The sequence below is a fragment of the Tachypleus tridentatus genome, chromosome 4, assembly GCF_004210375.1.
Source record: "Tachypleus tridentatus isolate NWPU-2018 chromosome 4, ASM421037v1, whole genome shotgun sequence".
Taxonomy (NCBI): Eukaryota; Metazoa; Arthropoda; class Merostomata; order Xiphosura; family Limulidae; genus Tachypleus; species Tachypleus tridentatus.
The window spans coordinates 11,085,961-11,108,662 of record NC_134828.1 but is presented as its reverse complement, the minus strand read 5'-3'; the positions used below and the strand labels follow the sequence as shown (position 1 = coordinate 11,108,662).

Genomic DNA, 22,702 nt, shown 5'->3' with positions numbered 1-22,702 from the left:
GACTGAATATTTTAACATTTCAAAAATGTACTTTGAACAAATGCTGTGTTAAATATACCACGTGACTCACAAAATTCAATGTTTATCTGTGTGTTTTTATATTTATGTTTAAAATTTAAAAGTTGAATAATGTATAATACCAAAATCTGAATTATAATCTACATTTTGATACCAAACGTATTGACATAAATGCATGAAATAGTAGTTCAATAAAATTTTGTATGGGGGTCAACAAATGTGATGACATGGCCTTTGATCTATGACCTGTCTGGAGAGGGTCATATGATGAACAAGCTGTGTATCGTAAGAAGTTACTGATTTATATTATTGAGTATGAATTGTATTTCAAGTGGTCTTTGTAGGTTACTATTTAAAGGTTGTATTAAAATTTACTGGTCATAGGGATGTTAGTTGTCCATCATTGTTCACCAATAGGTGAGAATATTTTATATTTTTTAAGAAAATCAGGCTAATGAACTTGTCTTTTATACAGATTGCAACTGAAGGTTAAATACTCAAGTGTTTTTTTGATAACAAACGTGTAGATTTGTATAGTTTAGCATGGGGTATGGATTGTAATAGTTCATGAAAGTAGATGATATGTTGCAAATTATTGCAATTGGGTATATATCTTGTACTATATTTGGAGAAGCTCTTTAGAAATTATTATTTATACACTCTTATGTAAATTTCTATTGAAGAAACAAATAATATTCTGTTATGATGGCAACAGGGTAAGTGGTTAAAAGCACAATGTAACCAGTTCTGGAGATCATTATTAATTATGTCATTTTTTTAATTTTATACGAAAAGTATTGAAAATAATTTTATTATATTTTTAAATCCTTGACAGACTGTAACGCTCGTTTTACGGCCAGGTCGAGTCTGTACGTTCATGTCAAGAAGCACTCTGGAACTCATGAGAAGTTAGTATACCCATGTCCTATTGCTTCATGTAGCAAGAAATACAACTGTAAATCCAGTTTACGGCTTCACCTACAAAAAGTACATTCTTCAATTTTAGGTGAGAAGTTTCTTTCATTAGTTTGTTTTGTATTGTAAAGAGAACAAAATGATATATTTCCTCAGTCATTTTTTAAAAAAATATATTTTGCAAGTTTTTGTCTTCTGCAGTTACCAAGTTGAGAAGTAATCAGTTAATTTTCAGCTGAATAAATTTTTGAGGTTTTGGTTAGCTAGTTCTGCACTGGTGATTGTTCACTTCACTTGGTCATCTTTTATGTATAATGGAATCATGTTTCTAAACAGGTTTTTTATGCTCATCAGAGGTGAATGTGAAGCAAATTGGGCAGATAGAGAGCATTTATAAGTTTTATTTTCCAGTAAGATAGATTTAATTGTGTGATTTTTTTTACTGAAATTTGAACCTATTGACTCTATTCAATCACCTTTTACTTTTTTTATTATTTGTGTTTGGTTCACAATACCACAGTTATATCATTCTGGTAAGGGTATACTTCTGACTGGTTGTATGATTTCAGTAGTATGAAAAATTATTGTCTGATTTTTAGTGCTGCTTTTAATGTTTGTTCCACTAAAGTATAACTGCAACATTACTCATAAAATAATTTTGTACAATTTTGTCCTAATGCCATATTTTAGGTTATGTTTCTAACAGCTCAGATCTCTTATACTGTGAATCTCAAACTTTTTCTACTTTCAGAATGTACAAACCAAGATTATGTGACAGATTATGTTACATACTTATCCACTGAAGAACTTCGAGAAATATTTTCTACTGAAGACACAGCATCAGAACTTGCATCTGAATTGCCTACTATACCAATATCTGGTATGTTTTGAAGAATAAGATTTTAACCTACTTTTTAAAGTGACTTCCTAATGAGTTTAAGCTACTTTTTTAAAGTGACACCCTAATGAGTTTAACCTACTTTTAAAGTGACCTCTTTATTGAGTTTAAGCTACTTTTCAAAGTGACATCCTAATGATTTAATGCTATTTTTTAAAGTGACACCCTAATGATTTAATGCTATTTTTTAAAGTGACCCCTTAATGATTTTAAGCTATTTTTTAAAGTAATCTCTCTTCCCTAAGAAGTTGAAGTTTTTTGTTTTGTTTACTATTAATTTAACCTTTTCTTTGATAACAATATATGAATATTTAACACTGCATCTGTTGCCCATTACAAGTCTAATTTTGACAAAAATTAATAATAATGAATAAACACACTAATTGGTTTTTGCAGTAGGGAAGAAATTTTCAGTCAATGATAGATAAAATATAATTGTTGAAATTACCTCTCCTGTGGTGGTAGTTAGAGCCTTCATTTTACATAATGCATTTCATTAGTTTCTACAGAGTTGGTCTCTGTTTAATCCTGTCATGACAGATCAAGGGTCAAAGACCATGTATTTACATTTGTTGACTTAAGTTTTATCGAACTACTATTTTATGAATTTATGTCAATAAGTTTGGTGTCATATTGTGTATTATAATTCACATTTTTTGTATTATATATCAGTTAATTTCATAACTTAAAAGTAAATATTAAGAGAACACACCTAAATATTGATTTTTATGGTTCAGATTATATGTATGTGATCTCAAAATACTAAGTCTATAGTCTTCTATGAATTAGGAACTCAAATTGCCACTATTGATGAGATAGAATATAAAATAAGAACCCAATAGCTTTTTTATTTGTTGAGATATGGCTTGTGTACTGAATCGAATACTGTGGCCTTGCTCACCTCTTTTCTATTTTTGGAAATCAGTTCTTTATATCAACTTATTTCAATATATGACATGAATAACCAATCTTCAGCTTAAAATGAGCCCTGGTGGTTTTCTCATCCATTTTAATAAGTTAAAGGATACCAAATTCTCTTGAACCAATATTTTGAGGAGATAGATTGTGTCTTAAGTCTTCTTGTAGTTTAATATTTGTTTTAGACCTAAATACAGCTTTTTTACCAAACTTGATAAATTATAGTAGAATTCTATGGTACTAATATAGTAGTTTATCAGTTTTTTGTTTATTTCAAATGTATATTTAAAACATTTAAAATTTATTTCACATCCTTCACATGTGAAATTTGAAAAGGCTTAGCAGTGTATGGCAAGTAGCAAACAAGTACAAAGGTTGTCTTAACTAGATGATATAAATGTTTGCTATACTTATTTATATACTGTTTTATGTTTTAAGAAAAATAAGTATAAGAACTTATTTCTAAATAGTAATAATCTGTATACATACATAATGTGTAATAAGTGAAATTTAACTGTATATTGCAATATACTAGTTCACTAAACACAGCCAAGAGAGGTTACCTTGTAAAGACTAAAGGTCAGTTGTATATTATTGGATACAGTGACGTGGGTATACATGCACCTTATCAATTCTGGGTTTGTAATGTTGTCCAGGCACAACTGGAAGATCAATATTAAAAAAAAAAAATAAATATATATCAGAGTATAATGTTATGAGATTTAAGCTATTTAGACTAAACATTTATGTTTTCATGTTATAATTTGTAGTTATTTTAGAATGAAAAAAGGATAAATATAAATTATTTTATAATTTTTTATGGTGGTTACAAGTTTGGTCAAATTGACAGACCCCATATAGGATAGAAGAAGTAACAGATAAAATATAAAGTTTAACTGAAAACAAGCTTTTGAAATGTATTTAAGATGTTTTAGATATCATACAAATAATATTTGAGATTTTTAGGATGTAGAATAGTTTTAAATGACAAAAAAAAACACATTTGGACAAGTAACAAAGCACTTGGTATTTTCTCAATAAAATCTATAGTAAAAATACTTCATTAAAAATATCTGTTTTTATGTACAAAATATACTTGCAATCATTATTAAAACTCAACCAAATTTTAAGAAGATACACATAATGCATCAAAGGTTATAAATACTTAACTGGTATATTATACTAAGTCTGTTGTAAAAGAATTAATGATTCTTAAGTTACATCTACACAAGGTTATGTTATGGATTGAAAATGTAATATCAGGATGTCTGTGTGTCATAGTGTGATAAGTGCATTGTTATTGAGCCATATTCTTGGTGGATGTTTTTCTTTTTCCAGAAAATTTATTTTAGTTTTGTAGTTGTTTTTTTTACTCTCATGTACTCCAATATTAAATTATTTAATAATTCATCTTCTTGATGCTGAATGAACAAACAATTTTATTAAAACCTTTTTTTTTAAATTAAGTGTTAACTTGTAGTTAATAAACATTTATTGGTTATCTTCAGTTTTTTTTTTTTTCTTCCTTAAGTAGCTGCTACAAGTGGAATACCAGAAACACAGTTGCTAACTTCTGATAAGGTGGTCTTCAATTCATCACAGTTATTGTTACCAGAAATGTTTGGTATGTTGGATTACACTGTGTTTGATCTCCATCCTAAATAAGAATGAAAATTTAAAATAAATTATGTATTTATTTAAGTATAATTAAGATGACATGAAAATAAAAACTCAGGTTTTTGTTGGAAGATTTTTTTTTAATTACCAAATATTTTACCTCTCAGGCCACGAGGCAACTATATACGAAGGTCACCTGAGAAAGATGCTCATTTACTGACCATTCAATTAGGGTAAACATTGGTTGTCTGATGTAACTCTGGTTATGTGGTTATGGAACAATACTTTAATCACTAAAAAAAAAGAAAGAAAAAAAGAGGTCCAACTAATTAACTTCATGTGACCCAAAATACAATATATTATGTTGCTCTGAACTAAGTTTCAATATTTTAAATATTTTGTAACGTATGCTAGAGGGAACTTTAGTATGATGTTTTTATGCCTAGGAATTCACTGGGTGTCAATATGTGATACCTTAAAATTGCTGTAAAGTTTAGGGGGTATTTGAGTAATATAAAAATGTAATTTATAGTAGTGACTGATTTGTAAGTTTTTCTTTGGTTATTGAGTCTGTGTTAGTTAAGTTCCATAAATGTTGAGCTGTCAGAGAATTACTGAAATAGAGATTTGCAACTAAATAACTGTTTAGTTTTGTTTGGGAGCCAGTTCTTTCATTAAATAAATAACTGTTTAGTTTTGTTTGGGAGCCAGTTCTTTCATTAAATAAATAACTGTTTAGTTTTGTTTGGGAGCCAGTTCTTTCATTAAGTAAATAACTGTTTAGTTTTGTTTGGGAGCCAGTTTTTTCATTAAATAAATAACCGTTTAGTTTTGTTTGGGAGCCAGTTCTTTCATTAAATAAATAACTGTTTAGTTTTGTTTGGGAGCCAGTTCTTTCATTAAATAAATAACTGTTTAGTTTTGTTTGGGAGCCAGTTCTTTCATTAAGTAAATAACCATTTAGTTTTGTTAGGGAGCCAGTTCTTTCATTGAATAAATAACTGTTTAGTTTTGTTTGGGAGCCAGTTCTTTCATTAAGTAAATAACTGTTTAGTTTTGTTTGGGAGCCAGTTCTTTCATTAAATAAATAACTGTTTAGTTTTGTTTGGGAGCCAGTTCTTTCATTAAATAAATAACTGTTTAGTTTTGTTTGGGAGCCAGTTCTTTCATTGAATAAATAACTGTTTAGTTTTGTTTGGGAGCCAGTTCTTTCATTAAATAAATAACTGTTTAGTTTTGTTTGGGAGCCAGTTCTTTCATTAAATAAATAACCGTTTAGTTTTGTTTGGGAGCCAGTTTTTTCATTAAATAAATAACTGTTTAGTTTTGTTTGGGAGCCAGTTCTTTCATTGAATAAATAACTGTTTAGTTTTGTTTGGGAGCCAGTTCTTTCATTAAATAAATAACTGTTTAGTTTTGTTTGGGAGCCAGTTCTTTCATTAAATAAATAACCGTTTAGTTTTGTTTGGGAGCCAGTTTTTTCATTAAATAAATAACTGTTTAGTTTTGTTTGGGAGCCAGTTCTTTCATTAAATAAATAACAGTTTAGTTTTGTTTGTGAGCCAGTTCTTTCATTAAATAAATAACTGTTTAGTTTTGTTTGGGAGCCAGTTCTTTCATGTTTACCAGATAATCAGAAAGATCTCACCAAACAGTGGAATCCACTATTACAAAATGTTATCATAATGAAACAAAGTAACTTTATAAAAAAAAAAAACTTTTGTTCGAATGAAGAAGTTATTGTAGTCTTCTATAGAGGAGGCTTGTGTTTATGCATATTATAAGCCAGAAGAAACTTATAGCCAGTCGGCTCTACTATCTTGTATATTTATTATTTTTTATAGAATAAGTAACATACTCTTCTGTTGATATAGTAGATGAGAGAATCAGTGTTGAAAATTAATTCAATAACCCTATTTAATAAATTGCTATACAGTTATTTGTGAAAAGTATGCTTTGAGATAATTAGATTATGAAATATTATGGATTTTTTTGCCTTTAAAACTTGAAACATTATTTTCCATTTCTTTATCCAACAGCAGAGTTGGTTGAAACACCTGTAACACGAGTATCTCAAATTGTTGGTCCTGCTCAGTTTGTTCTAAATTCAGGTGTAACATCAGGCAGTTTTGTGGATGTGAACATGACAACTGCCCATGTTGATGTAACGTCCATAAATAATATCCCAGATCAACTGTCGGAAGTTATGATGAGCATCAGAGGTATAGTATCTTAACCTTTAATAATTAAGCATAAAAACTTAATTTTTACTTGATTTTGATTTTTTAAACATTATGTTTTATTTAGTGAAAAATAAACTAAGAAGTTAATTCTACTTGTTATTTTACATTTATGTTTTATTTTAAAGGAAAAGTCACAATTTAAATTTGATCATTATGTTTGCCTGAAAGTTCTAAAAATTTAATATTTATTTTTAAGAAATGAATTTTTTTTGTCCAAGAGCAGTTGGATTTATTATTTTTAACTTTAAACTAGTAACTTACTATGTTTTAATTTGTGTTTTTACTAAGTGTCTGAAGTCTAAGATTCAAACTGACCTCTATTGTTTGACATAGATTTAGTTAAATTAACATTTTACTTTAGTTTTCTTAATCCAGTAATGGCTTGTGTTAAAAATGTACATGAAATCATTCCTTTTGAATAACTTACTAAAAAGTAAGCTAACATCATATATCTAAACTTAAATAATTCGGAAACAGATTATTGAAGACAACAAGATTAGTAGAAATTAGCTGGGGTACCCATACCCTGGATGGAAATTATGTAAATTCATGATTAATGAAAGGTTATCTTAGGACATGAGTTGTTTCCTTTATATATAAATTTAAAAAACCCAAAACACCCATAAAAACAGCAAAACACAAAATGTGAAACCATGAATGTGAATATATATTTTCATGGACCCAACAAACCACCATACCAATTTTGGTGAAAATCAATCCACATCCTGCAAAGTATTTACATGGATATACAACAGATAGTTTGTACAAATGGCACCAGTGCATTATATTTGCTTGTGATGTATTCATAACGTCACCTTTGAGAATGGAGGAAAATAAAATTCTCTGTGACAGGGAACAGAGGTGAAATGAGGAATTATGACCCCTGTTGCAAATCTATATGCACACAGGATAAATTTTTGTGAAGTTGAAGGTTGCATATTGTGTTATCAGAAAGGTTTTTCCAGTATCATTCAAGCTAGAGTTCCATTATAGTATGATATTGAATCTTGTAGTAATAAGGTTAAGAAAAAGTCTTTATTTGGTTTATGTGTCATAATTTCAGTTGGTTACAAGTTAATATTATACTCGTTTATTCTACTGGCTATATTTATTCCAGTCGTTATGCAGTTTTATTTGCTATGTTTAAATGTAAACACTATGGATGCACAGATAATGAAATTGTTGGAGAAGGAATACTGTTAAACGTGGTGACAGTTTTAATATTTTCCAGCCTTATTATTGACCTTTTGCTATGCATCAAAATATGAAATTCTGAATATGTTTAAACATATATTATTATTTAGATCAGTGGTTATCACTAATTTTTTGTTCTTGGACCAGTTGAATATATTTTTCCTCGGTGGATTACAACGTGATCTGTAATTGATGCTGCCACTTCTTTTCCACAATGTGCAATCTTTCTATAGTTACTCAAAGAGAGTCTGCATGCCACAAATTGAGAAGCATTGATCTAGAGATTTATAAGTGTGCCAGTCAGTAGGCTTAAGCTATAGCTCAAAATCTTGACATGTTTGCAATGTAATTTCATCTTCTTCCACTTAGCTAAATTTCTGGTGCCCATGGCCACCACCACGTATTTCTGTACTATAATTTATAATAATATAACTCGGATTAATAAGAAGAAGCTATTCACATGGGTCATTTTCAGTTGTGCCCCAGTGTCACAGCAGTATGCTAGAATCTGGATTTCATTACCCGTTGGGGCAGAGCACAATTAGCCCATTGTGTAGCTTTGTGCTTAATTATAAACAACTACATTCTCAGTGCTCATCTGGAGCTCTGCCAGTAAGAAAGAAATGTTTTCTAATAATGAAACATTAGAGTTAACAATATGGAAATGCATTCAGTGAATTTATAATGTAAATAAAATAGGAGTGAAGAAGTAATAGTGAAGTAGTCAGTAGGAAAAAAGAATACAAAATATTGAATAAAAACTTAGCAACAATTCAGAGTAGTTTTTATATATTTCAAACTACATTGTGGCAAATAACAGACATTCTCTTTGATTGTTCATAGCAAGTAGTTGAGTTGGTGGACTGGTAAACATCTAATAATAACTTAGCCTTTAAGAATTATACTGTATTGAATTGTCAGGTGTTTACAATTTCAGACTTTTTATATTTTGTAATATTGTTTCTGAAAATTGGATGTTGCATTTTTACTGTAGATTTTATTAGATATTTGTTAGTTTTCTTAAAAGCATTTGACTAAGTGATGTGTTTAATAAATATTATGTTATTAAATTATTTTATATGCTAGATGTGGACCTGGCAGCTTGTTGTGTCCAGCAGGAAAATAACAGTGGATCTGCTCGTACGGACTTCTGTAGCAACCACATTCTTAGTCGTCGTTTGCAGAATCAAAGACAGAAGCAATTAAAACTTAACCTAAGCTGTTCTCCAGGTAATGAGAGAAATACATGATTGGATTAAAAAAGACTGGAAAACTGTTTTTAGAGAGGACATTTTGGTATTTGATACAGAGTGTTTCTCAAACATGTTGACAGTTCTATACAAACAGAATTATTTATTTTAAAAATGATTTTATAATTTTAAAATTTCCAGTTGAAACTTTGAAATATTAAAAGAACACAGGAACTTTTCAACAATGAGTTGGTCATCTTTAACATCATACAGTTGTATTTATTAATATTTTGTTTACTAAAATAACTAAAATGAAAAAATTAGAAACTTAAGTTATATAACAATAATTAGTTAGTAAAACCACAAAATTAAAAGAAAGCATATGTAAAAAGGTTAGAAACTGAGGCTTTTATGATATATAATTATAAATGTTTGTTTCATGTATTATTTTTCTATATTTTGTTTTACTGTACATTTATAATTTCACAACAGTTAGTCTAAAAGTAGTGGAAATGACAGATGAAATTTAACGTTTTATAAAAACAAATGTTAGGTTCTAGACATTATACAAATAAAATATGAATACGTTATGATAAAATTAATCATTATTATTATTATTAGCATGAAAATTACTGTTTTCATATGCTGGTTCAATGAAGGATTCGTTAATTCACAGACATATTTTTATTACAAATATTTGATTTTTAGAATTTACTAACAAAATGTAATATTTACTGAAAGTCTGCCAGATGTTTTAAAAATACACTTAGTACATTCAGGGTTATTTTATGTATAGTTTCATTACATGGTAGTTATAAGATTGGTCAAATTGGTGAGTCTGTAAGCATGGGATTAATATTATATTAAAACCTCACTGGCTGTATTTGTCTCTTTCTTAAACTTGCACTTTTATGATGTAAACAATCTGTATGTCATGAATTTATATGATTTATTTGTTTTCTCAGCAAAACACTTATCTTCATTGAATGTTTGAATTTTAGGAGAAAGGAAGTCAGCAATCAAAGAGTTAAAACCTGAGCCCAAACAAAACAAAGTAAGATCAGTACATTCTGTTGGAGATATAATGTTAACCCAATCTGCTATAACCTTTCAAGATTCAAACCCAGGATCTCAACTGATGCAATCTCAACTGTTACAGGTATGATAAATTAGTAATGATACAAGTTTATTTTTGTTACTCTTAAGAAAGGGGTAATTTTTTAATACTTGTCAATAATAAAATGATAACCCATGGTTGCTTTTAAGTTGTTGTTTAATATAAGAATTTATATTTCAAACAATTTATTTCAATTTTATTTGTTATAACAACATCGTAAAATTAACATATTAAACATGTTGAATGTCATCAGTTATTTTCTCATGTGATGTCTTATGTATACTTCTTTACCTTCATGTAACTAGTATTTATTTTCATTTCCACGTTATAATATTGTTTTTTTTTTTTAACTTTTAGCTGAGTTATTCCTTACTTTCAAATGCTTTTATTGACTTCATTATATTTTGAACCTTTATATTGTTTCCTTCATGTTGCTGTGTATTTGCCTCTACTCCTTTATTCACTACTGTTCCACAGTAGCTCAGCAGTGAGCTAAGCCTGAGGGCTCACACTGCTAAAAACTTGGTTTTGATGCTTGTGGGTGGCGGAGCACAGATAACCCATGGTGTAGCTTTGTGCTTAAAAGCAAGCAAAATTTATCCATTACCATCAATCAATTTGAGAATATTCGTACTGATATCTTTCCCCGTTTTCTTTCTTCCTGTATTTGTAATCAACACAGTTTAACATCTTTTATCTTATAACTTTTTATAGTACATGTATGATTTTTTTCCATGTTTCCTTCCATTTCTTATTTCCTTATGTACTATGTAACATGGTGTGTTTTATCTAATCTTAATAGTATGTTGTATATTTAATGTGTTTTATTAATTTCTTCCTGTTCAAACCACCTCTGCTGAATAAGTTCACCCTTTCAGTTTTGAGGGGTATCATTCCTCACTATTCATTGGTAAACTTCCCACTAGTTTATCATTGCTTATTTAGGCACAGCTAGTGCACATAGCCCTTGAATAGTTTTGTATGTAATTCATAACAAAACCAGTTTTGTATGGTGTGATTCTCCTTTTTTCAAGTTTCCCATTTTATATCTTCAAAGTTTTCAATGAATTAAGCAGTTATACTATGTAAATAAATAAAAACCCTACAACCTGAGTGCCTTTTAAGGATGGACTTTTCTTCAGTAGTTAACTAAGAATTGTAATGTAACTGAATAAGTAATGTATAAAGGGAGTTGAGTGATGTCACGAAGGCCACCTGGGTTTCCAAGAAGTGTTTTGGTGTATTTTTCAATGTACTGCTGTATGTATGTTTCATTTCTAGTGCAACAGAACATTGTGTACAAATGTGAGAGAAGTGTTATGTTTTAGAAGTGGTCAAGAATACCATACTTAAATATTAGAGTAAAATAAAGGATACACGTGTAGATTGGTTGAAAAAGGAATACTACACAGGTCAGGTTCTAAAGATGGATATGGAAAATTATCACAAATAAACAGTAAGTATTAAAAGCTAACAAGTCTGTGATCTCGTATATCATACACATAACAATGAATATACTCCACATATCTCTAAAGTTATTAATCTTTCAGACGAGTCTCTCAAAAGCAGAACTTGGTTTCTTTAGTAAAGGTCTCGTCTCCTGCCTAAACAATTTTGTTAACAAAGCTGAACCTGCATGAATTATCTAGAAAATTAAGACTTTACAATTTTTTTTCACAACAAACTCCTCCCAGCTGGAAATCAACATAAACCAAACTTTAAAGAAAAGTCTTTATGGATAGCTTCACCAAACACAGAACCAAATTTAAAGAGATATATTAAAGCAGTAGAAAATGACATAATACAAATTTTCAAATATTTCAGTTAGTGTCATAATAACATTAAAGTGAAAGAAGTGCTTTAAGTAATTTTAAATTGAACAATATCGTCATAAAACCAGCAGAGGAGGATGAAGCCATTATCTTTAACAGAGTTGGCTGTATCACATAATCTAACTGACAACTATAGGACATTAATTTTTACTAAAAATTCCTACACGATCCTATGATTCAGTTTATTAAGACCATAACCGATAAACTCCAGTTAGTCAAGTTGAGCAAGGTTGTATAAACTTTGTGTTATGGTGGAGAAAATGACAAATAAAATTTGGAAAGAAATGATGCATTCAAAGAAGATAAAATATTCATTTTATTTTGTATTTTTGAACTTTTCATTTCACTGTACATTGATAAATAACTTAAAGTTGGTTTTAGAATAGAGAAAACAACATATAAAATATATATTTAACTGAAAAAATTCTTGGTATTTATTTTAGTTTTTATGCAAATGAAAATGTTAACTACAAGATAAAAAAAGAAAATTTATTCTCAACAAGAAAAGTCACTTTTTCACTGTGACTGACTCAGTAAAGGCTTCATGAATTCACAGACAAACCTTTAGAAGAAATACTGTATTAAAAAATTTGATTTTTGTAAAGATACACTTCGTAAATTCAGAGTTACAATGTATACAGATGATTTTGCAGTTACAAGGTGGACCAAAAGTGTACCAACTTTGTATTGAAAGAGTTATAGAAGTGATATTTTGGAAATAGAGGCATGAGGCACTTAAACCAGTACAAATATCTTCTAGGTTGACTTTTATTTCACTTTCCTGTCCATGGTGTGAAATAATTTTGTATTTTCTTTTCAGGATGACCTATCAGTTTCAGGAGCTGACATCTATACCGAGGATCAGGTTCTCACACCTGTTTCTCTGCTTCAAGAGTCAAATGTTAATGATCCAACTTCTGCAAGCACTGATTTTGTGTCCACATCCTCAGGGGTTGGAGAATTTCCTGGGTCTACAGTGAATCTCCAAGACCTTGACTGAAATGTACCTGTGATATATTTGCCATTGATTTTGAAATGGCAGTACTTTGGTGATAAATTATTTTAATTTTCTTGTAATTTGACATGTGCTTGGTATATATTTGTTTTTCCAAGAGCTATAAAGAAACCAAGACTACTAAAAACAACAACAAATAATTCTATGAAAATAGTTTGGAGAAAAGAAGGAAAAAAACAACCCTTAAACAACTAACGGTTTTTCTTTTTCAAAAGATTACTAGTTGTTTTGTTTTACAAAAAATCGATCTGTTTTTTTTTTTTAAAGAAAAATAATTGGGGTGGTACACTTCATATTACTAGAAATCTTGATGCAAACTAAATAAAATAGACAAGTGAAGCACATCAAATGTTTAGAAAAGAAGCTAATTGATCAGAAAAAATTATAAATTTTTTGTTTTATGAAGTAATATTTTGACATAAAGTATTATACACCTAACATAATCACTGAAAATAGTAGACTTGTTTTTATCGTATATATAAGAGCTTTTATTTTGACATTATAGTGCAGGGATAGTCTTTTGAGATTTCAGGGTCAGAAGACATGTTTTTCCTACAGCATGTTTATTATGCCATTGTTTTTAAGTGTTTGTTTGGCATAATGATTCAGATGTTAGTGTTTTGTTGTTAGAAAACATTACTAGTTATTTAAAATATTAACTTGATGCATGGCTGTGCTGAATGTTTGAAATCACATTTCTGGTAACCAATCCAATTAGTTGACATTACTGAATGATAGTTCTTGAAATATTTGGTTAATTGAAATTTTCTTTCATTCTTAGTGTATCAACTATTACGCTAAATTTTTGGCAAGTGGTGCTAATAACATTTTGGAAATTACAAAATAATATATGTGTGCTTTATATTTGGTGAAATGAATATGAAAGTAAACTTTAAGTTTTTATAAATATTGCATCTCAGTTAGAAGTGTTATACTGAACCCAGCAGTACATTTCAAATTATGGTTATAAAACTTTTTTACTCTGAAAAATATGATTCAGACTTTTGATGAATCTTTAGGGATCTTTCTTTCATTTGTTTGCTGGTGCCAGGAATTATAACATTGACAACTTGATTAAGGTTCAACATATTTAACTGGGGATTATACCAATCAATACAACACAAGTGTGGCTTTTTTAATGTGGTGTAACAATAAGGGTTACACCTTATGAATAGCAATTATATAAATAAACAGAAGTTGAATGTGGCTTTGTTGATGTAATAATAATGGTTACACCTTCATACAGCCATATTTGTAATATACTATCCTCCTGTTTTAAAATTTGAAAAGAAACTTACATATTAAAAAAATAAATTGTGACAGAGCAGTTTTGTTTTGGACTTGTATACTTAATAAAATGTCTGGATGAGTTTTATCAACTCTAGAAGACGTTATTAAAACATTCTATAAACTGTGATGTGGTTTAAAATCACTGGGAGAATATCAAATACGTGCTTTTTTTCTAGTTTGTTTTTAATCATGCAGATACTTTCTCTTGTTCGTACATTTTTTTGAATTACAATCGGTAATTTTGACATTATTGTTTTTGGTATTTTCCCATATAATTTTGCTTAATCTTGCAAGCTTTCTTACAGATCCTGAATGTGATTATGATTTTTGAACATCTAGTCTAACACCTCAGTCTTGTATAACAACTTAAGATAGGCTTGCCATGCTCACTTATTACTGGAAGACTTAATGCAAATTAAGGTAACTAGAGAAGTGAAGCACATCACATGCTTAGAAAACAAATATTAATTGATTAGGTACCAATGAGAAAGTTTTTGTTTCATGAAGTAATATTTTGTCATATAGGTTATATCCAAAGCACACTCCTTGTTGCATTCCATAAACCATCTGGTACAGTGGCATTGATTTTCTAATGCCAATTTTAACTATCTAATTGTTTTAGCACCCTTATTAGAAATATTGTGTACATTCTTTGGGCACGAAGAATACAGTCAACTTGGTTCACATATGTTGTATTATACTGTTCAGTGGTGTAAGTTTAAACTTTTATTTTAAGGTTTGATGAAGATGTTGAGTTTGTTAAAATTATTTTAGAGCCTCATGATGTCTGTTCATGCTTTATCTAATTTGTATCTTGACAGTAACTAATGCAAAAGGCTCTATCATAAGGCTGTCAAGTCCAAAAGCACACCACTCTTTCATGCATTTCATAAACCATGAGGTATGATGACAGTGGTTTCCTAGTGTAGCACCCATTTCAAGTCTAATTGTGCAGAAATCCAGGGACTTGTTTTTTGTTTTGACCAGTATTGTTTTCATATGGAATAGCATGAATATCCATTTCCTTCTCCAGCTTCTTGAAATATGCAATGGTTGAACAGGTATGTTGTGGAAGCAGCTTGGGTACACAGGACTCATGTTACTACTGACCTTCTACATTTGGATTCTCACTTATTAGAAGACCCCAGTCACTTGCTTAACACAGCTAAAGAATGGCTTATTGCAGGTCTCTTTCTAAATGGTTCAGATATCTCAAGCTGATCCATATTCCTTTGTTTTCAGCACAAGTGGTATCCTTATCATGTAAATTCAAGATCCCTGATCTGAGTGTGTGAATATTTTGTATTGGGAAAAGACTGGTACAGACTCTCCTCAAAAGCAATCAGTGTTTGGTGTCATTACACTGCTTATGAAATACCAAACGTTACGTTGCAAATTAATATGTGATATTCTATCGTAACTTTATATTGGTTGTGGTTGTCATGTGACTTGCTCATTTTCATATTCAAAATGGTTTTGATATAAAGTATTTAACCTCAGTACTTATTGCTAGGTCTGAAAACAAAACCCTTGATATGGTTCATTTATGAACAGTGTTTCATTAAAGTACGATATCCGTGTATGAACAAAACACTTCATGTCTCGTCTCTTTCAAGTTGTCAACATAGAATGATTAGTCAATTCTGATATCTTTTAAGATGTTTCTTTTTTTACAATTTTAGGAAATGAAAACTTGGATTGAAATCTCTTATTTAATGTATTATTTTTACACCAGCTTTTAATTTCTGAACCAAACACAGGCTTATGTCATAATCTAAACAAAAACACTTGCTTTGTTACAGTGCCATTGGCTTGAAAATTTCTAATATCCCACATTGCACTCTTCCCTTAGCAATCCTGGGCTCTTCCAAATCCTCCCCATTCTTAATACATCATGAAATAATAAATTTTTTCCATCACTATACTTTACTTTTACAATAGTAATTAATGAAATTCAGTTAGTCTACAAAACAAAATTTTTGTTTAATAATTAAAGGTGATTATTTCACCAAAAATGAAAGGAGATAAGAAGCAATTTATTTCTACCAAACAACACTTAATTAACCAATAATTAAATTAAAGTGATTATCTGATCAAAATAAAGAAAAAACTGATTTCAGAATTATAACCTAATATCAAATTTCCATTTGAATGAGAACCTTAAGCCTTGTTATGAGAAACTAAATGATAAGATTGAGGGAAAAAAAAACTCGTCAATTTTGCTCGAAGATGTTGATGTGTCCCCCCTTTTTTTTTACGTCAAAATATCTGTAAAAGCAGTGAAGGTACATTCAACCAAACATATGGTTGGAAATGGCAGAAGTATGTACTGGGCATTCATAGCTAATTTGTTATATTTGATATTGAAATGCAGCCAAATCTTTTTTTTTTTTTAAGGCATGGATGGGTTTCACACTGTAATCATTTTGTTATGTCCATCAACTCATGAAGAAGCCATAGACAGACACTTTTTACTTTTGCAGTTAAAAGAAATGGCTGATTAATCCAAGAGGAAAGTTCAGTTGTCGGAGATTGGTAAATCTGTCGTTCAACTCAACATGCAGGTTGGAAAGATGTTCAAGAGGGTCCTCCCCAATTCTTCTCCAGGGGTCTAAGTGGACCCTGTTAAGAGCCACTGGTTTAAATTGTACTGTAAAGCTGAAAAGTGATGTTTCATGTAAACATGATGTGAAATGAGTCACCCACGGTGCAGACAGAAATGTGGTTATTTGAACCAAGTGTCACAAACCTGACCACCATACACCCTGTACACTTTTCCTATGCAATTAAAGTGATACTTACTTCTCCTTTATGTAAAGAAACTAAAATACACCTTTCTTTATGCACAATAAAAGCATTATACACTTCTCCATTATGTACTGTTGTGAGAAACTGGCTATATAAAACCAAATGCCTGGTCCATATTAATTCCAAGTGAGTTTTGTGCCCAAACATCCTTAGTTTACTTGTTACATATGGGACTTGATGAGATACATACACTCACAGAATGAGTTTCCTTGCTTGAGAGTATTCTGAATGCTGCAACAATTACCGTGATGATACTTTCATTTAAATGAATGAGAACTTTTAAGGTAAACACGGTATGTGATACCTTTTTGGTCGATATGTGGATAAAATTAAAAGCCGTTAATGTCTGTGGGATAAGGCAAACCAAACATACATAAATAAAGAGTGGATAATATTCTCCCCTTAGAGACTCACTGTACTAAATAGCAGTTAAACTTTCCATGTTAAGAATAAATACTTAAGTTCTAGTAATTGAAAAATAATATCTAGTGATGGGTAATTCATAAATGATGAATAACTTCTAATTGACATTTTTGCTCATGGTATATTGGGTCAGTTTAAGGAATGGGTGTGTTGAGTTTTTCTTTGTAAATGGCTTTAATCAAAATGTTTCTCATTACCCCTTCATTCTGTAATGAAGTTTCTGTTCAGTTAACAACATGTAATCATATTGCAGACTGATGACTTTCTATTAGGTAATAGTTTTTCTTATTAAACTTAAAAATTTGGAATAGATGTTACTAATGTAACACTACTGTTTGAACTTCACTGACACATTGTGTAACATGCGATACGAATGACACCATCAGAGGCCAAAAGGTTCATACACAACCATTCCTAAATTAGAATTGATGACCCACAGGGAGAGAAACAAGTCAGCACTATATTCCACCTACATGGCCATATTTCTTAACTGAATAGCAGAACTAGTTTACAACAGTTATAATGCCTCATTACAGTTGAATAAAAGTGCTCAACATCATGACTTGAACCTTCCAACCCCTGATAGCCTAGGTCAAGAGAGACAGAGAACACAAATATTTGTTGGATATTCTAATATTTTTTTTATTTGCAACAGGGCAAATTTAGTCATCACAGGATTAAGTGTAAAAAAAATGAACCTTGTGAACAGATATTGTGGAAAATGTACATAGAAACTGGTATTCCAGTAACAAATATCAAAGTGCTTTGTAAATATTTTTAAAATTCTTTCCCAACTTCCTGCTGTCAAACAATTCCAATACAATTTTTAAACTTCTGAATTTTTCTTCCTGTGTTTTATTGACAACCCCTAAATCCTAGTACATTATCCACTGGTCTGTTTTTCTTTAAGAACCCTGAGACCTCTTATAATTTAAATTTTATTCATTTTAGTTCATTTGATTTTATCTTGAGTTGCTACTTACCATATTTCGTTTTCAATACAAGTTTCTAAAACCATTTAAAGCAGCTCTACTAAACTAAAAATAATTCCTACTATAATTAGATAATTCCTATCTGACTACCAAAACAGCAGACCAGATTTTAATAACACTATCACAGTTAATGCTTATCACTTGGCAAACAGTAACATGCAAAAATAAGGAAGATGAAGAAATAACAATTACATTTATTGTTTTCTTTTGTTAAAATTTCTCACTGGGTAACTTCTGCTTATAAAGACCCTTCTTCTGATCTTTTCAGTATTGTTGTAAAATGTAAATGTGACCTTAATTGAAAGCGGGAAATGGAATGATTTCATATGCTTAACATGTAAGGGCAAAATAGACCATAAAGAAAGGACAAAATACATACACAAAAGTACAAGTTGTTAAAAGTCTGTCTGTTTGAAAGCTTTTAGAATAATAATCCATAATGGTGGACTTTCAAATATTTACAGTAAAATTCTTGTGAGATACAGGTTTGACAGTAAAAGCTTTTTAGTTTCAATACAAGTGTTGGACACAAAACAAGTTAGGCAAAATGTTTTAAACCATTGTTCAGATCACATTAATTCCAAGGAAACATTCTGTGTCACTTCTGTTTTCATTTATTTAGCACAGAATCATTGTGACATTCCTGTAGAGCGAACAGAATCATTGTGACATTCCTGTAGAATTTAATTAAGAGATTATTTCACTTCTTTTCTACAGATGAAAAGTTCCTCTCATATCTAGTGTTTAATAATAATTGCCAAAATCCATAGGCTCTTGACACACATTTTAAAGTTACTCAGCCTGAACTTGTAGTGTAACCACGATAAAGACAAAAACTGCTCAGTTGAGCATGACACATATCCTTTGGTTATTAAAACTTATAGAATGTTGGGCATGACACATATCCTTTGGTTATTAAAACTTATAGAATGTGACGTCAATCCTGCTATTATCTGGGAAAACTAGTTTTCACTGGTATAAAAGTTCCACAAAAAAGCAGTGCAGTTAATAAATACAAGTTTTAAGACACAATAAGACTAAGTGCCTTATCTTAAATTAAACAAAAATATCACTGACATTAGCTGAAATGCTTCTGAATCGGTCTTTGTGATATGTCTTTTTTAGACTTAAATATCCAGTGTTTCGTGAAACATCAGCAGTGAAGTTTTGTCTTGGCACCACCCAATATTGAGTTTATAATATACAGCAACAACAAGAAGTTTCTTCACACTTTTATCAGGTGCTTTTCAGAGATTTTTTTAGTATTTTCTATTACTCTTAAGAACTACTATGTTTTTCTGTTGGTAACAAGTTAAGACTAACGTCTTATAAGGTGGTTTTCAATACATAGTTTCTAATGCTTCTCAATCTATATCTAAGCCTTCTCAAAGCTATATAGCTTAACATTAGTACTGTACTAAATGGTTCTTTACAAGAAACCTCATTACAGAAATCTAAATGTCTATATATCTTAAACATTACAGAGTTCCCTATGATTGGATCACAATCCACCGTGTCAAATGTATTCTTTCAAAAGCCCAGGCTGATTGGTTTAATAATAATAATAAAAAAATCTAGTTAGCATCTGTAAGCTAAGTTTGTGACAGCTTTAAATTACAAGCTTGTCTTACAATGATGTTTTTCACTATTAATTCTGGTATTTAACTAGATGACTTTCTGTAATCCCAGAAGGACTTGGGTAGATCAAATGGTGAGAATTTATTATCTGTAACCTGAACTCATTCAGACTGAAAGGTGGGAACTCATGTTTGTGACTTGACCAGGATGAAAATGTATTATTTTGTTTTACTGAGGATCTGCACAAGGGAAACCAAGTAGTTAAATAAAACAGTTCAATATGCTGCATAATTATAACCAAGTATGACAAACAAAAAAACATCATTTTACATATTTGTAAACTTAATAGCATAATGTGGCAAAATCTTTACTTTCTGAAAAATTATAAATTCATTTATTTAGTATTTATACAGGAGTTAACTATGGAGATGAAGCCAGTCTAGCCACATCTTCGTTAGGTGGCTCTAATTCAGTCAGCTCTTTTTTCAGTACCTGAGCAAGAGGAACAACTTCAGAACATTCAGTAGCCCAGGACTCTACTTCCTGTGGAGAAACATATTTTTTATTTCTCTCCAAAGGTTTCACTATAAGAAGTCATACAAGTGCAACATATTGTAGTATAATTGAAAAACATGAGCAATGTTTCTAACTAATCTTGGTATTTAATCAAAGGCATTTTTTTATAGAAACTGATTCATAAATTGTGATGAAAGCATTGAGCGTGGCATGAAAAAACATTGCTTTTAGTTCGACTTCATGCTGATGAAGTAGGAAAACCTAATGAAAATTCTAATTCATCATGCACATAAAATATCAATAATATTACATAACCAGGAAGTTTTGATGCAAGAATGCTTTTAGTACCTAGTTGGTGATTAGTATAAATTAGGAATGTTTGAATTAAAACACTAATATGCATAGTTTTCAAATATTAAGTATTTATATTTGTCTTATGTTGGTAAACATGCTTTATTTGTAAGACAAAAAACAGTTGTTTACCCCGTTATGTAGTATGCACCCTTGTGCAGAATTATTTTAAATATAAAGACAGACTATCTCCACGTAAGACATCAAATGTGGTTTACAAACTAACTTGTTGTAAACAGGATTATTCCAAATTCACCCCTAGATGTGTGAAAGTATATGTACGTTTCAGAATGTGAACACAGCAAGCACTCTGAAGTATGCCCTTTCAGTGATTGTGGCAGTTGTCTCTTTGACTTTTCACATGACCCTAAGTCATGAAAGAAGAGCCTCCAAGTAAAACAGAACTTACCAATTTTAACTTAACCAAGTCAGTTTGATTGTAAGTTGTCATTATACAAATAAGATGGAAAAAGGCAGTACAGCAAAACTTTGCAGTTGTACTGGAAATGTGTGGCATTATTATTTCCATGTTATCATAAGGATTGTTATTCTCTACCTGTAGTCCATTTCATCAATTAGCAAAATTAAGTACTGTGTTCCAAAAATTAAAGTGAGTTTGAGGTTAACAACAACAGACTTTTCTGTTTGGCAATGTTATGTAAATAATCATTATTCGAAGGTTACATAAACAGTCATTACTCAAAGGTTATGTAAACAGTCATTACTTAAAGGTTACACAAACAGTTAGGTTGTGTAAGAAGTCACTGCTGAAAAGTCACATCAGCAGTCAGTATTGAGAAGTTAAACAGTAAATATTGGAAGTTACATTAACAGTAACCACCACTACAAGGTTCCAATAACAGTATCTACCAAAGACTATATTAACATCCTCCACTAGAAGGTTATATTAATAGTAACCACTACAAGGTTTTAATAACAGTAGCTACTAGAAGGTTATATTAACAGTCACCACTACAAGGTTCCAATAACAGTATCTACCGAAAGACTATATTAACATCCTCCACTAGAAGGTTATATTAATAGTAACCACTACAAGGTTTTAATAACAGTAGCTACTAGAAGGTTATATTAACAGTCACCACTAGAAGGTTCCAATAACAGTAGCTTTTGGAAGGTTATATTAACAGTAACCACTAGAAGGTTCCAATAACAGTAGCTACTAGAATGTTATATTAATAATAACTACTAGAAGGTTCCAATAACAGTATGTACTGGAAGGTTACATTAACAATAACCATTAGAAATGTTCATTAAGAGTTTCTGGCAGAAAATTATTTAAACAGCCACCACTGGAAGGTTACAATAAGAGCCACTACTAGGATATTACATTAACAGCTCGTGGTGGAAGGTTGGATGAAAAGTCAAAATCACAAAAATGAAAAGAACTACATATATATATTAATACCACAATATTTAAAACAAAGAAGCCAAAATATCATACTCTATAAATGGTAATTGAAATGACATTCTTAACTGAATATTAACACAATTAATTTTAACACATCAGGTCCAACATTTCAAACCAAAGAATTCTAAACTTTTGGTCCTTACACATTCACAATAACAAATAACTAATGTATGAACCTCATCACTTTAGTTATCAGCACTGTAGTTATGATAAAATTATTTTTCTCCTATAATGAGAACAAATACTCATTACCTGTAGAGTTGAATACTATGTAGCACGTGAAATTAAATTCCTTAAATTTAGGGTCTAAAATCCAATTCCAATAGAATCATGGTAGGTATTTAGGCTTAATAAGTCA

The 22,702-nt window shown here is 30.2% G+C and overlaps 2 protein-coding genes across 9 annotated transcripts in view; one reads left to right on the top strand and one right to left on the bottom strand.

Moving 5' to 3' along the window:
* LOC143248566 (uncharacterized) overlaps positions 1 to 14,281 on the top strand; it is a 43,785-nt gene extending 29,504 nt beyond the window's left edge. For 2 of the 5 annotated variants that reach the window (XM_076497014.1, XM_076497009.1), the window contains 7 exons: positions 854 to 1,024; positions 1,685 to 1,813; positions 4,281 to 4,373; positions 6,406 to 6,588; positions 8,890 to 9,033; positions 9,995 to 10,152; positions 12,763 to 14,281. In XM_076497014.1, the coding sequence (XP_076353129.1) occupies positions 854 to 1,024; positions 1,685 to 1,813; positions 4,281 to 4,373; positions 6,406 to 6,588; positions 8,890 to 9,033; positions 9,995 to 10,152; positions 12,763 to 12,942 (1,058 nt within the window). In that variant the 3' untranslated portion in view covers positions 12,943 to 14,281. The remainder of the gene's footprint in view (positions 1 to 853; positions 1,025 to 1,684; positions 1,814 to 4,280; positions 4,374 to 6,405; positions 6,589 to 8,889; positions 9,034 to 9,994; positions 10,153 to 12,762) is intronic. The other 3 variants (XM_076497013.1, XM_076497010.1, XM_076497012.1) reach the window with 3 other exon arrangements.
* Positions 14,282 to 18,095: 3,814 nt separating this feature from the next.
* Positions 18,096 to 22,702, bottom strand: part of LOC143248564 (dual E2 ubiquitin-conjugating enzyme/E3 ubiquitin-protein ligase BIRC6-like) — a 67,401-nt gene continuing 62,794 nt past the window's right edge. For all 4 annotated transcript variants that reach the window (XM_076497005.1, XM_076497008.1, XM_076497006.1 and 1 more), the window contains one exon: positions 18,096 to 20,591. In XM_076497005.1, the coding sequence (XP_076353120.1) occupies positions 20,469 to 20,591 (123 nt within the window). In that variant the 3' untranslated portion in view covers positions 18,096 to 20,468. The remainder of the gene's footprint in view (positions 20,592 to 22,702) is intronic.